At 37.5% G+C, this 13973-nt stretch overlaps 1 protein-coding gene across 1 annotated transcript in view; it reads right to left on the bottom strand.

Annotated features, from left to right (window-relative positions):
* MAN1A1 (mannosidase alpha class 1A member 1) overlaps positions 1-13973 on the bottom strand; it is a 138894-nt gene that overhangs the window by 46303 nt on the left and 78618 nt on the right. The window contains exon 5 of the mRNA XM_038176451.2: positions 10051-10145. Within this exon, the coding sequence (XP_038032379.2) occupies positions 10051-10145 (95 nt within the window). The remainder of the gene's footprint in view (positions 1-10050; positions 10146-13973) is intronic.

Below are 13973 nucleotides of genomic sequence, written 5' to 3'. Positions count from 1 at the left end.
ATTCAAGTGTTCTCTTCTGAAAAAAAGGAAGAGTAAAATGGATGTGACTTTTTTCATGTTCCATTTATGCCTTAAAGTTTTTTATTTCTCCAACCTCATTGCTGCTTAAAAATTATTTCTTTTCACTTCCTTTCTGCTCAACTTTCTAAAATTCAAGAATAGATGCAGCATTACTGGAATTATAACATCATGGCTGCCCAGGAACATTTGAGGGAACGTGGAGATAAGAAAAGACATTTTTAAGCCTACACAAACTTCAGCAGCAAAGCCAAGTACAAACCTTTTTTTTTTTTTTTCCTTTAAAAAATCTTCTTTCTCCCAAATTTTCATAATACATATAGAAGTACATGACTATATTATATATATATTATATAGGATTGGACAACTGCAGAATCACAGTTCAGTAGAAGAAACAGTTGGAGCAGAAAATCACCACTGGTGTGCTTCTCCTCCAAAATAACAAGGGCTCGGATTAGAAGAAAGCAGCAAGCATGGAAGAGGAACAGCAGGGTTAGAGAATCCATAAATTAGAACGGGATTAACAATGGATTGAATTAGTTACTGATTTACTGAAAACATACAACTAAAAGGCATTGGATGATCTCAGAAACTTATAAAAAACTCATGCTACAAACAGCCACTTGCAACTCAGATTCAGGATTCAAAGAAGTTCAGGATGCTAAAGAAGCATTGTAAGTAGCAAACAAGAATGGCACAATTACACTGACGAACACTGAGACAACTGAAAGAAGCACATCATTGCAGTTATCTGTATTTCACAGAATCACAGAATGGCTGAGGTTGGAAGGGACCTCCAGAGATGGACCTCTAGTCAAGCAGGGTCACCTAGAGCATGTTACACAGGATGGCATCCAGGTGGGTTTTGAGTGTCTCCAAAGAAGGGGACTCCACAGCTTGTCTAGGCAACCTGTTCCAGTCACCTGAACTGTAAAAAAGTTCTTCCTCATACACTGATGAAACCTCCTGTGGTTCAATTTATACCCATTACCCCTTGTCCTATCAGTGGCCATTACTGAGAAGAGTTTGGCCCCATCCTCTAGTTTAAAGCTCATGTTATTATTTAAGAGCTAGGACATGTTCTGTACTCAGCTGGATATATGAAGCTGGTCACAAAACCTGAGGAAATCCAACTAACAAGCACATAGCTGGAATCACTGGAATTGGAAGCAAAGAAGCCAATAATCCTTCAATCATTGTAAGATTCCTGAAAAGAAAGGAAACTCCCTAAACCTCCTCAAATGCTACACCTAAAAAATAACAAATAATAAACTTTAGTTTCTGTAAATAAAATAAAATTCTAAAGCTCTAAAAATTCTAAAATCTGTCTGCATGAACGTTCTCATTACTGATGCAATTGATTGATTTCTAGAAGAAAAGATATCCTACAGTATGCTGATTTGTTATTGTAAGTTCACTTTAAAGTATTAAATGGAAAACTGAGCTGAAAGAACATCTGATGTATCCATGAAAACAGATATGCCATGAATTTCAGAAGAACAAAAGATATCATAAGCAGTTATGACTAGTCAGCTTAGAAGTAAACATGTTTATAAAAGCGGCATACAAAACACCACATGGGTATAATAAAACTGAAATGATAAAGTCAGCATTGGTATAAGAAAACTGAAAAACACAAAATTCAAGTTTTGGAGTGTTAATAGGATTACAAAGTACTAGAAAGAGAAGTTTGAATTTAAGATAAAGATAAGTGAAATAGTTCTGAACTACATCAGTTACATAGACCTGCATCAGTAAAAGGTAGGTTTCTGCCATCCACCTGGGAGGTAATAGCTTGGGAGGAGGTCGAGGAGAGATCCTCTTGTATCAGCAGGACTGAGGAACCATATAATCATGAATAAAGATTTAGCTTTATGTATACATGTGCATGTATGTACATATGTATGCATTAAAGATATTTTAAAGGATAATGTAAGAAGTATTGAAGTGACTAATATCTTTGTAATGAGGAAAATAATGTAGCCTTCTGTAAAGAGGGTAGCAGAATCTCTTCTCAGTAATGTTTTCTGAAAAAATGTAGTTAGCAACTCGTCTTCACACTCACCGTTTTAGGACAATTAGAATATTGTAGAGTAACTATAAACATTAGTCACCTATTTAAATTAGTGCTTGTTTTAGCATCTAAAACAGTCCTTACATTTGATGCTAGGAAAAAATCTTGTTCCTCCAGTCTTGTAGTGCTGAATAGGTATTATACTCTTATGCATGGTATTGCCAACAATTTAGTCAGACTGTCAAAGTATAAGGCTTGGTAACTCTCAGGTCTCATTATCCACCACATCACAAAGATGCTTAAACCAGAGGAGGAAAAAAAAAGAGCACGCAAAACACACAAAAAGAACACACACACAAAAATATATGAACAACAAAAAAAACACAAAATCTTTTCCATTTTGAAATTAATATTTTTAAGAATGACCTGCTCAATTTGAGAATTTGTCCAGGTAGTCGTATTAAAGCAATTCCAGCTAAAAATACAAAATGTACTTCAGCTGGGTCTTGTACTCTGCATTTTCATGTTCAGCTGCAACTTTCAAATACATCTGGCAACTCAGAACTACCACAGAGACTTGAGGACTCCCTTGTTTCTCCTAGACAGCGCAGAAGTACCTCATGCAGGTGACTTCCAATTATCTCCACAGTATCAAGGAGACAGCAGCAGTTATTCAGCTAAAGCAAAAACACAACCAACACCAGCATCTTTGTACTGATTTATAAAACCCTATTTTCAATAAATGCCATTTCAAAGACTTGCAAGCAGATTTCTTTGGGGAACAAAAGTGGTTTTAACTATCAGGAAACAAACTGAGGATCTGATAAATCTTTATCATGTTCTGCACCAATACATCCTTATGCCCCCACATGTTTCAACCAGGGCCTGGTTAATTTACAGCTAGACGAGTAGAAAACTTAATGTACCTGGCTGGTACATGACATGACACCCCTTGGTACATGCCCTAAGTGCTCAGGGTGAACTTCTGACTTCTGATTTCTTCTAAAGCAAAACATAAAACAGTGCAACCTGCTTGTCCGGACTCACATCCCTCTCCCTTTCCAGCACAGAAAACTTCCCTACCCTTTCCACAAATAATAAACAAAAAAACAGTTTCCCACTCCCAAAGCACCATGAAGGTAAAAAATTGTGATAGCTGTGTAAGGTTTCGATACCATGAAGGGAGTGTCTGCTGTGGAGGGGGCAAAAACCATCAAGTGAAGACCAATATCCTCCTGTAATGCGCTGGCTTCTGTGGGACTGTCACCAGCTTAGTTCTGTTTTTCTGTTTTATAAAAATCAACATTATCTCTTATTATCACCACAGAGATCTCTGAAGTGTTTGCAATCACACATTCAGTGCTGAGGAATCACATTACTAGTACTTGCACAGGGTTTTACACAGATCAGTAGTATGATAATTACAAACCTGTTACTATCCATACTTATTTCACAGTGCCCTGGTAAACTGTAGGGAAAGAGTTAGTGTTTAAACCTAGATTCTGGATGAGACTCTCTTTCCTTTGGCTATAAGAAAGCACTGGAACTGAAAAAGATACTTTGCAGTAGCAACAATAGGTCCCAAATCCTTCCTGTGCAATTGCCAGAGGGCAGCCTCCCACATAAATTCAGCGTTACAATATTGAATTGGAACTGCTGTTTGAATAATACAGCTTAACCTTACAGGATATCACCAAAAAGTGTTTTTCTTGGTTCTTTTTTTCCCCTCACAGCTAAGTTGCTTGAAGTCTCATGAATATTTTTATAACTTCATATTCTTGCGCTGCTCAGTGGCAAATCAGACACCATCACACGTCCAAAATATCTACCCCCAAAACTGTACTGAGATTTATAAATAATGCAAATTTTAATAACACTCGCAGACCAACTTACTTATTTTCATGTATGATTATGAAAGAATTATCATGGAAACTCAAAGGAAAAGGGGATTTTTATTTTTTTTTTTCCCCAGTTAATTATGATTTTAGAATAGTTATTTGATTTTTGCTGAATATAAGGCACAAGTGATTTAATGCAGAACTGGCTACTTATTTCAAATAAGACAAAGACAAGGCAAGCAATTTCCTTACCGTGATATTCCAAGATGTTCTAAAACAATGAAATTGCTAATGAGATGGCTTGTAACATGGTGATACCAGAACAGCCCAAATGCAAAACTATCTTTCAGGTTTATAATGCATCCAGAACTGACTCAAGAACTCTGAAGTTGTTTATGAATCAGTAGGTTAACCAGCACTTAAAACAGTAGTGCTGAAAAGATGTAGACTTTGCTGAAGTCATCTTTTCAGTGGTTACTTATGAAATAGAATGGATTTTTTTCCCTTAACTCAAAAAATTATTTTTTAATTATTTGTCTGAAGTCTTCTGTAGCCAATGGAGATTTTAGAGATCAGTATCTCTAGGTAAATCATTCAATCCCCAAACATATTTTTAATGCCACACAAATATTTTTACATAGGTGAAGTTCAGCTAGGATTTATCTTTTTACATTCAGTGCTAATACAAATCCACACTGTGATCCAAATGTCTGAAGGAAAAAGCCTGGTTTCAATCGGTGGGTGTTAACACAGTGGAAATCTCAGTGTTTAACCCAATATCCAAATCATATTTATTACTGTTACCACTTTAATTTATTACATCAGTGGAACATTTGCCAAAACCACACACACAAAGTCTTTGTTAAGCATGCAGACTACTACAAGACTACTTTTAGTTTTCTTTTCTAAGACAGCACAGATTCCTTCCTCTAAAATTATGCCCAGGGTAGAAAGAAGAGAGAAAATTAAAGATTCTACCTAAATAGTCCCTCTACATAGCCCTGCAATGACAAACTGTGCAGATAATGTAAACCTTTCCTAATTACAAACCCTTTAAAACACAGATTTATTTTTTGCCAATGATAGTCAAATTTGAAGAATAACCTTCATTTAGCTCTGTAGCCCCCCTTTTTTAATAATTTAGACACTAGACTTAATAGTGCATGGCAGAAAATTTAAATCAGCCATTCTGACTGAATCTCCTCTCCTCTCCTCTCCCCTCAACAAGCTTGTTGAGTCACTATGACAAGTGAAAGCATGAGTCACTAACTCTGTTAAAGAACATAGTATCATATGGACAACTTGATGTTTAGGAAAATTTTGCAATATCATGCAAGAGTCACATTTTAGGCATTTCTGATAAAGTAAGTGGGGGAATTAAGCTTTCCAAAAAATTTACTGAATTTACATGTTTGGATCCTTTCTTCGTATTTCAAGCTTTCTGAATGCATTAAGATTCCTTTATAAATACAAGGAATCTAACGCTAAGTGCATTGATTATGACATTTTGGAGGAAGTCCCAGAACTCTAAGAGAACCACTCTGTTACACACTAAATCTGCATCTTCTCTTAAGGAAATTTAAGAGTTTTCCTAATGGGACAGGACACTAAAGAGATTTTGAAGGGCAATTTCTATTCCTGAACTGATTTAGTGTATTGGGTTTACGTGGCAAGGTTTTGGTAGCAGGGGGCTGCAAGGATGGCCTCTAAAACAAGAATCCAGCAGCTGCCCTGTGGATCCAAAGGGACCCGCCACTGCCCACCCAGAACCAAGCCAATAAGTGATGTTGTTTGCACCCTGTGAGAGCAAATTTAAGCATGGGGAAAAAAACAACAAAAACACAAAACAAAACAAACAACAACAACAACAACAAAAACTGCTGTGCAACAGCAGCTGGGAATGGGGAGTGAGAAAGTGTGGGAGAACCAGCCCTGCAGATTCCAAGGTCAGTGCAGAAGGAGTTGCTTTAGAAACATAAACTGATACAAAAAACAAAGGGGGTATTTTCTTTTTCTTTAAACAAGGTGGAAGGAAAAAGGAGGATCGTTTGTGAAGCTGTGCCATGGGTACATCTTGCTCAGAACCCAGGAGGAGGCTCCCAGGGGTGTCTGTAGCTTTGTGAAACTTTCATTCAGCCATGGAGGCTTGGCCAGGTCTGTGGCTTAACTTAATGTTCTGTACGAAATGTGGTTAAACAAACAAACAAACCTAAAAAAAATCTAGAGCAGCTTGTTTTAAAAACATGAAACATACTGGCCACATCCCAATAGCATAAATACTGTAGTTTTCTCTCTTCCATCCTTGATTACCTGCAACTGAGTTAACTAACTACTTCGTTCGAACAATTTAGCAAGTCCTCTGCTACCTCACTTTGCAAAATATGTAATATTGAATGCAGCTCAGGTCCACTGTTGATGTATAATCAGTGCTAAAGTGTAAAAGGCAAAGAATCCTTGGCTGACATCAGACACAGTAAGCATTTTATGTTTATGTCAAGTACATCTTATCACTTCCTGAGGTTTAACTTCAATACACATTAATGAAATCTGTTTCAAACTCCTCCCTTTTGATTTCCATTAAGCATCCCTGCTCTGTACTACTCTATCCATACCTCATGGTGTTTCCTTCTAGACAGGACTTCTGACAGTCCCTGTACCCATTAGTGCTGAAATCAATCACCGAGTGAGAAGCACAGTATTCCCACAGCCACAACAACACTTGCAAGCAAGCTGGAGGTCCAAAGATGCAATTCCAGAAGTAATAAATAAATAAGAAATAAAAAAAATAGCCCAGTCAAAAACTTTTTTTTCACAAAGGGAAAGCATATCTATTTTTCAAAGTTTCAGATGCACTGGAAGGTTATATAACAGATTAATTCTACATAAAAAGCAAGTCAACCCAGTGACTAACAGTACTGCTGCATAGTGGCTCATGAGGGACGGACAATTGATAACCTTAAAATAATGATCCAGGTGGTATGCATGGAGAACAAACATTATATGGAAACAATGTTCTTTCATATAAGAATGCTCCTTGGTTGTTTATTATAAAGCAGTAATAGGATCTTATTGGAATTAACAGGGACTGAAAAAAAGATACAGGTTTACTTTCAAAAGGAAAAGAAAAAAGTGATACAGAAAGACAATTTCCATCCAAAAGAGACAAAATATGGTACAGGATCTTATTCTGATAATTTTTTTTTTTCTTGACTGATCCAATAGTCTAACAATAAACCCAAGTCCCAGTTTCCTTTTTGATAATTTTAGGGGTAAAAATAGGTAGACCTATTAAAAAGGTTACCTAACACTGAGAACATGATGCAAGCTGGGTATTTCTTAAGATTACTTAACTCACTATCTAAGGGAGTTTTAATTCAAGACTTTTATTTCTATAAATCTCAGAGGCATGTGAGAGAAATACCTAAGCAATCTGATTGCTCAGTCATAAATTACTTGAAGCTTAAGAAAAAGAGAAATGAAAATTTTAGCATGAAGAAGCCAGTTTGTCATGGCTCACTGAGAACAAAAATAAAGGACTAAGAAGTAATTGTATTTTAAAAAGCTGTTACAGCTGCTGTTTTAGAAGCTCTGAAGACAAAATAGCTAAATAAATTATTCAGGTGAGGGGAATAAATAAATAAATAAATTTTAAAAACTCTCTTTGCCAGCTTGTCCTCCCAATCCCAAGAAGCACTTATCTATATATTAAGAAAATATAAGAATCCATGTAATAAGAACTGAGATCCCTCCATCAAGCCACCACAGATTTGTATTCATTCTCCCTCTGCAGCCTCTGTTTGTACCAGTGCTCTCAGCTCAGAATCATCAAGTATGATGTAACACTAGTTACTGAAAGTAGCATGTGAGCCAAAAAGGGAACTTTAAATTTAGCAGTATTAGCAGAAGTGAAAATCAGATGCTGAAGATACAGAGCAATATCAAGAACATTAAAAGCATGGAAATGCAGCTGAAATATATAGAAAGAAAGAAAAGGAAACCCCACTACAAACTACCAACCTCATTACTTAAAATGTACTTCATAGACAAAAGGAAGTTTTATATAGAAACACACTCAAGAAATTGACTAATAATTTTAGCTGTAGAATAAGTACAATAAACATTTAATATGTTTGAAAATTCAGGTTCCACAAATAAAAAGCAAATGTCCCATGGCTTTTAAGTCATGAGGAAAGGAGAAGGATGAAGAAAAACAATTGAAAAGAGAAAGATGGTAAGACTTCAGGTAGATGCCTTTAGTATATGCTAGGACACACACGACAAAAACACATATATATGTTTACACAGAGGCAGTCAAGGAGAGAGCAGGTCTGTCATACTACAGGATGAGTGGAGAAAATAAACTATTTTGTGAAGAACATTTGCATAGTGAAACAAATAGCCAGCTCATCTGCTAATCCAAAAATAGTCATTTAAAAATAACCACTGACACCCACAATCTATTGTCAGTGTTCTCCAATTTGAAGCATAAATCAAAATAAAATCAAATAAAATACTAATCAGAAATGAGGCATATTAGATCCATAATATATTCATGCTTCAATGGCTTAGCACTTCCTAAGCTTGGATGCCAGCATATTTGTTTACGCGTGGTATTATGGAAGAGTCATCTATTGAAGGTCAAATCGAGACAGATGCTCAGAATTCAGGATTCAGAATGAATAACCAAGAACACAGTACTGAATGTAACACTTGCTGCCATATCACAGGGAAGTTATCTTGGCATGCATCCCCTTCCACTTTGGTTACAGATAAGCAAAGAATCCCCCATTATTTTTTTATTTTATTTTTATCACCACCTCACATTGCTTGTGGTCAGCTTTTACAATGTGCCACAGCTTTTGTTGTGAGAAGCTAGGAACAAACCCATAAAGACCCTACAAAATTGGAACTGTTTGAGAAAAAGAAAAAAGAAAAAAAAAAGAGATATTTAGTAGATAAGGGCTACATTTAAGACAAATTTTTAGCCTGAAAACTTTACTATTTAAATACGCCATGTAGTGTACGGTACTGTTGTGCTGCAGTTAGAAATATATGCAGGATTTTGTACTCAGAATCTTTTGTAACAGCTTAACAAATAAACACAAAACCTCAAGCCATTGTACAACTAACTTCTACAGAACTCATTAAAAGCTTTTGAGAATAAATCATTAACATGCATGTAAGTAACTACTCGAAGCACAAGGACCATCACCAGGCACCAGTCAAGCAGTCCCTTCAGCGATTTGAAAGTCTGCGAGGAACTAACTCCCTCCTGCACCCCGCACACACACATGATGTTTGTCCACTGCCTCTTGCCTCATTTCTGTTTGAAGGGAGGGTGGAAGATAAGCCTGTCCAAACTCAGATGCCAGCGACTTCTGTAGAACTGTCTCTCAGCAGCTTAATGGGAATCCTCAAACATGCACAGCCAACCAAGCAAGCATGCCAACACACGTCCCAGACTGGGAAAAAGGCATATCCATGAATACATATTGAGCAGAGAACGGGGGAAGATGCTGATTGTCAAGGTGAGAATAGCACAGCCAACCACCACCAACAAAAGAGATGACTCCCACACATGCAGAGTGAAATTATCCTTGATTCTCCCCGACAAGCAGTACTTCTCATTCTTGTGATGGGTGATACTGGGGTTTATTTGCAGTATTATGAAAGCTGATGTGTCCTTATGAATATGCAAAAACATGAATATGCACTCCTTAGGAGAGGATGCGGACCAATATGTCACTTGTAGCAGATATTACTCTTGCTTCTTGATATACTGCCAAAGGACACACTGACACTGCATTTGGGTTTAGAGTGGAAACAGCTGGACACTGTACCCTTTCAAAGTAGCGCGTGTCCTTTTGCAACTACTGTACATATAACAACACTAAAACAAATGGAGGACTTTGAGGAAAGCGATGAGCAACATACATGTACTAACTGACAAGTAAGCAGTTAGTTCTGAGGTGAATAAATGTTATTTCTACATGCATTCTTGTGTGCGCAATATATACCTACTTATATTTCTTCATTTAAGCTATAGAAGAAAGGATCTTACGTCAGCTTTTACCTAGTTGGAAAGACTAAAACTGTGAGGAAATTGTAATAGTTCTGTGGAAAGGAATTTTCACCACAACTATTTTATATGTTGTAGTCACCAAAAATAAGTTGTTTTACCTCTTAATATTAAGCAATGCCCACGGTATCCCAGTGGGAGTGTTGAAAGCAGGTAGCAATTTCTCTCCAAGCTCCACTGCCTTCTTTCGGAAAATCTGGAAGTTAAGAAGAAACAAAGTGTTGGAAAACGCATTGCAATTCCCACTAAATGACATCTCAGCACAACAAAGCATCTCTGGTGTTTCTTTAGTGCTGTAAAAAGAAACAAATCAGCACAAGCAGTTTTCCACTGCACAAAGTTACAGTGGGTAGGGGGTGCCACGGACTACTGAAGGAAGATGACACAGTGAAGACGGCCACAGAACCTGCGCCTGGCATGACCAGGAGACTAAGTCAGAGACACCAGTGAGGTTGGACCTGCTCTGGTTTGCACAGGAATGCTGTGCGCTGGAGAAGGGCTTCAATAGCCAGATGCGGTGCTGGGTCCATGCTGGGTGACACTTGTTAAAACACTTGCCTGCCCAGGGACACATGTCCTCCCCAAGCTGGATGGCCACATACCTGCCATATGGTGGATGTGCGCTGCACAGACAATCTGACACAATGCAACACTCCCCCAGAACAAGAGAAATGCCAGCATAGTGGGCATCAATTAACTCAGAAATCAAAATTTACTCCTACAGATGAACGAGTTAATTGATCCTTAGCACCTAAAGAGTCTAAACTTCCATCTTTTAAACAAGAAGGAGAAAGACCTTGAATGCTTAACATTTGCCCACAAGAACTACAAACAATTTAACATCAGGAACTTTTTATGTTCAGAGTAACTGTTATAACACTACAACAAAGAGGATTTTGCTCTCCTTGGGCTGCCAGCTCAGCTCAGGTTACATTAGCCTGACTTCTGGAGCACTGAGTGCTTTAGTAAAAGAGTTTCTAATTAGAAGCAAAAGTGTTCCAACTTAAATATAGCAACCTATTTAGTGATCTCAGTATTTGGATGTGCAAGGCCTGCTTGCTTGGAATTATGCTGAAATCCCATGCAAAACTGAAAGGCATTATCCCAGGTGTAATAGCCAGAATAGCAAAGTCACCTTCATCATCCTGACTTTCTAATAATGTCTCCCTTTGGTTCATTTTTCCTCCCTCAAATATATTGATGATGAATTTGTATTTATTTATTTTTAGAAATCAATTTGTACACTTGATGCATCTCACAGTGTAGCCAAGTACAGTACAAAATATTTTCAGAGAAGGAAAACAATGCACAGGAACCCTCTCTATATGTTTAAGTGAATGCATAAATAAAGACATTTACTGGTCAAGACAAGGTAACAGAAGAAATTTATTTCTACAAAAATGAAATACAACTTATAAAATCCCACTTTCTAAAAGCCACTTTGAGTAAAGCTCTTTATTGTTTAAAAATGTGTGATCAGGAGAGAATTTAAAGCTCTGTGACAATCACGTTACCAGAAAGAACCTCCAGAATACCCCACTGTCTCTATATGACAGAGGTTTCTGTGAAAGTGGTCTCAGATTTGGAATTACAATGTAGGAAATTTTGAGGGAAGTTACAGCATTTGAAGCTAAACTCAGGCTGTAGTCAGAAAACATTTTTGAGTAAAGTGCATGTGAGTGCTGGAATAAACTTGAAGCGAGGCAACAGGGAAAATAATTTGCTGGGAAATCCCTTCATAATCCATGTTATTTCTGACTTCCCACATCACTGACTGTAGATTCTGCCAAGAATTAATTATGCATTTGGGATCATCAGGCAGCATATAATTCAGTCTCCCCAAGGGTTAAAACCTTGAGGGACATTCAGAAAGAACAGCTGGTGCAGAAGAAATCTACCAATTCTTTAGTGGATTTACTGGAAAGGAGCAAGTGACCCCACAAGGAGCACACAAGTTTTCCCTTCATTACACTACACAGTTGCTTTTGTTCACTTGCTCTATTAAAACCTGAATCTATGTTTCGCTCTTTCAGCACGAGAGGCTTCCTGGCATTTTCACAGTATATGAATCACAATCACAGAATGGCTGAGGTTGGAAGGGACCTCTGGAGATCATCTGGTCCAAACCCCCCCCCCGCCAATCAGGCCAACCTAGAGCATGCTGCACAGGGCGGCATCTAGGTGGGTTTTGAATACCTCAAGAGAAGGAGACTCCACAACCCCTCCAGGCAACTGTGCCAGGGCTCTGTCACCCTCACAGTAAAGAAGTGCCCCCTCACATTCAGCCAAACTTCCTGTGTTTCGGTTTGTGACCCTTGCCTCTTGTATTATTGTCAGGCACCACTGAAAAGAGTCTGGCCCCATCCTCTTGACACCCTCCCTTCAGATATTTATCTTAGCATCTCTACTCTGAAACACTGAAGCACTCACAGGAGAGTCGTCATGACAAACCTGAGCAATGGGCACACAGCATGCCTGTATCCTTGTAGAAGCATCTGTCTGCTGTGCAACATAAATCCAGCCGTACATGTAAAGCAGGTAAATATTTTATTTTATGGTATGTGATTGAAGGTGAAGATTGTCAATGTGCCATACACGCTCTTCTTGGACTCGTATTTAAGAACAAGAGGAGCTCTCTCTTTCAAAGGCACATACGTGTTTAGCCCTAGCAGTGGCTGCAAGGGACAGTAGCTGACCAGGGCTCCGTAACTGCTCCATCACAGGTTGCATTAATCCTTCACCATTAAAAAAATCACATGCAAACAAGAAGTTTGTTATAACAACTTATTCTGGACAAAAATGTAACATTCTAGTTTCTCAATTAAATATTTGATATATAGCAATAGTGCTTTAATTTCAAATAGTTCTACCAACTTTCACACATTTTTTTCTATTGTATGTTATAAATTAACAACCTGATTTCATTCAAAAGAAAATTGCCTACTCCAGATAAATGTCAAAAATAACAGTTATCCAAAAACAAACACATCCGACGTGAAGCAGTAAGGAAATACTGTTCCACATACAGATAAGCAAGGAAAGTCAAAGCCACTTGTGATAAGGACAGAGCACTGAACAAACTGTTAGTGCTTTGAACAGACAGTGAGGTTGGGCATTCCAACTTCTTTCTTTTCCCAAATGTCTGTCTTCCAGTGTAGTAAGCAACCTGAGAAACAGAAACCAAAAAAGAAAAGTGGCTAGAGAAACAGACTAAAAAAATGATTTTTAGACCTTCTTACAATTTTGGAACAAGTCCTGAAGTGAAAATACACTTCTTGTTTGTAAGACAATTTCAACAAGTTATTACTGTTGCAGGGTAGTGATTTTCCTTCCGTTTCCAAAGTTAAAATAAGTCAACTGCAGACACTATCCAATTTTATCTCTAGGGCTAATTTAACATGGCTGAACAACTGACTGCCAAATCACTATCTATCAAGTACAACAGTATAGGCAAGAACGACAAGAACACAACACTTTGTGAATGACTGAACACACTATATGGCAACTTCACACAGCAAAATTACACTCTTTCAGTAAGGGTAAGAGGGTGAAGACTGATAAAGGAACCATGTTGTTTTTCAATTTGAGGCTTTAACAGCTGAAAAATAATAGTAGGAAAAACTAGTGTTCATTTTAATTAATCCAGACCAAAAACTTCTAATATTAGACAAGAAATAGATGTTGTATGGGTCAAGATTTTTTTTTTTTTCAGTTTATAAAAATGAATAAACAACAGAGAAACCTCTTAACATCTCTGCTGCTGACACAAATTTTAAATTTTTGCCAAGCCCTAAACTCTCCCTATTCCTACTGAGTAATTTTTTGGTAAGCAAAAAGTATGATACCCATTACAGGGATGTACAGAAAGGCAGAAATGACAGAGCACAGAAAAAGATAGGACAATTTATATAATAAAGAAAAAGTCTACTGCAAAATTTCCCATCATAGTGGTTCTCTTGGTGGTTCGGGGACTTTTTCTGGCCTCTCCTCATGGATGCTCAGCCAGCAGAAATGAAGGCTTACT

The sequence above is a fragment of the Anas platyrhynchos genome, chromosome 3, assembly GCF_047663525.1.
Source record: "Anas platyrhynchos isolate ZD024472 breed Pekin duck chromosome 3, IASCAAS_PekinDuck_T2T, whole genome shotgun sequence".
In the NCBI taxonomy this organism is placed as follows: Eukaryota; Metazoa; Chordata; class Aves; order Anseriformes; family Anatidae; genus Anas; species Anas platyrhynchos.
This window is presented reverse-complemented; position numbering and strand designations above follow the sequence as displayed.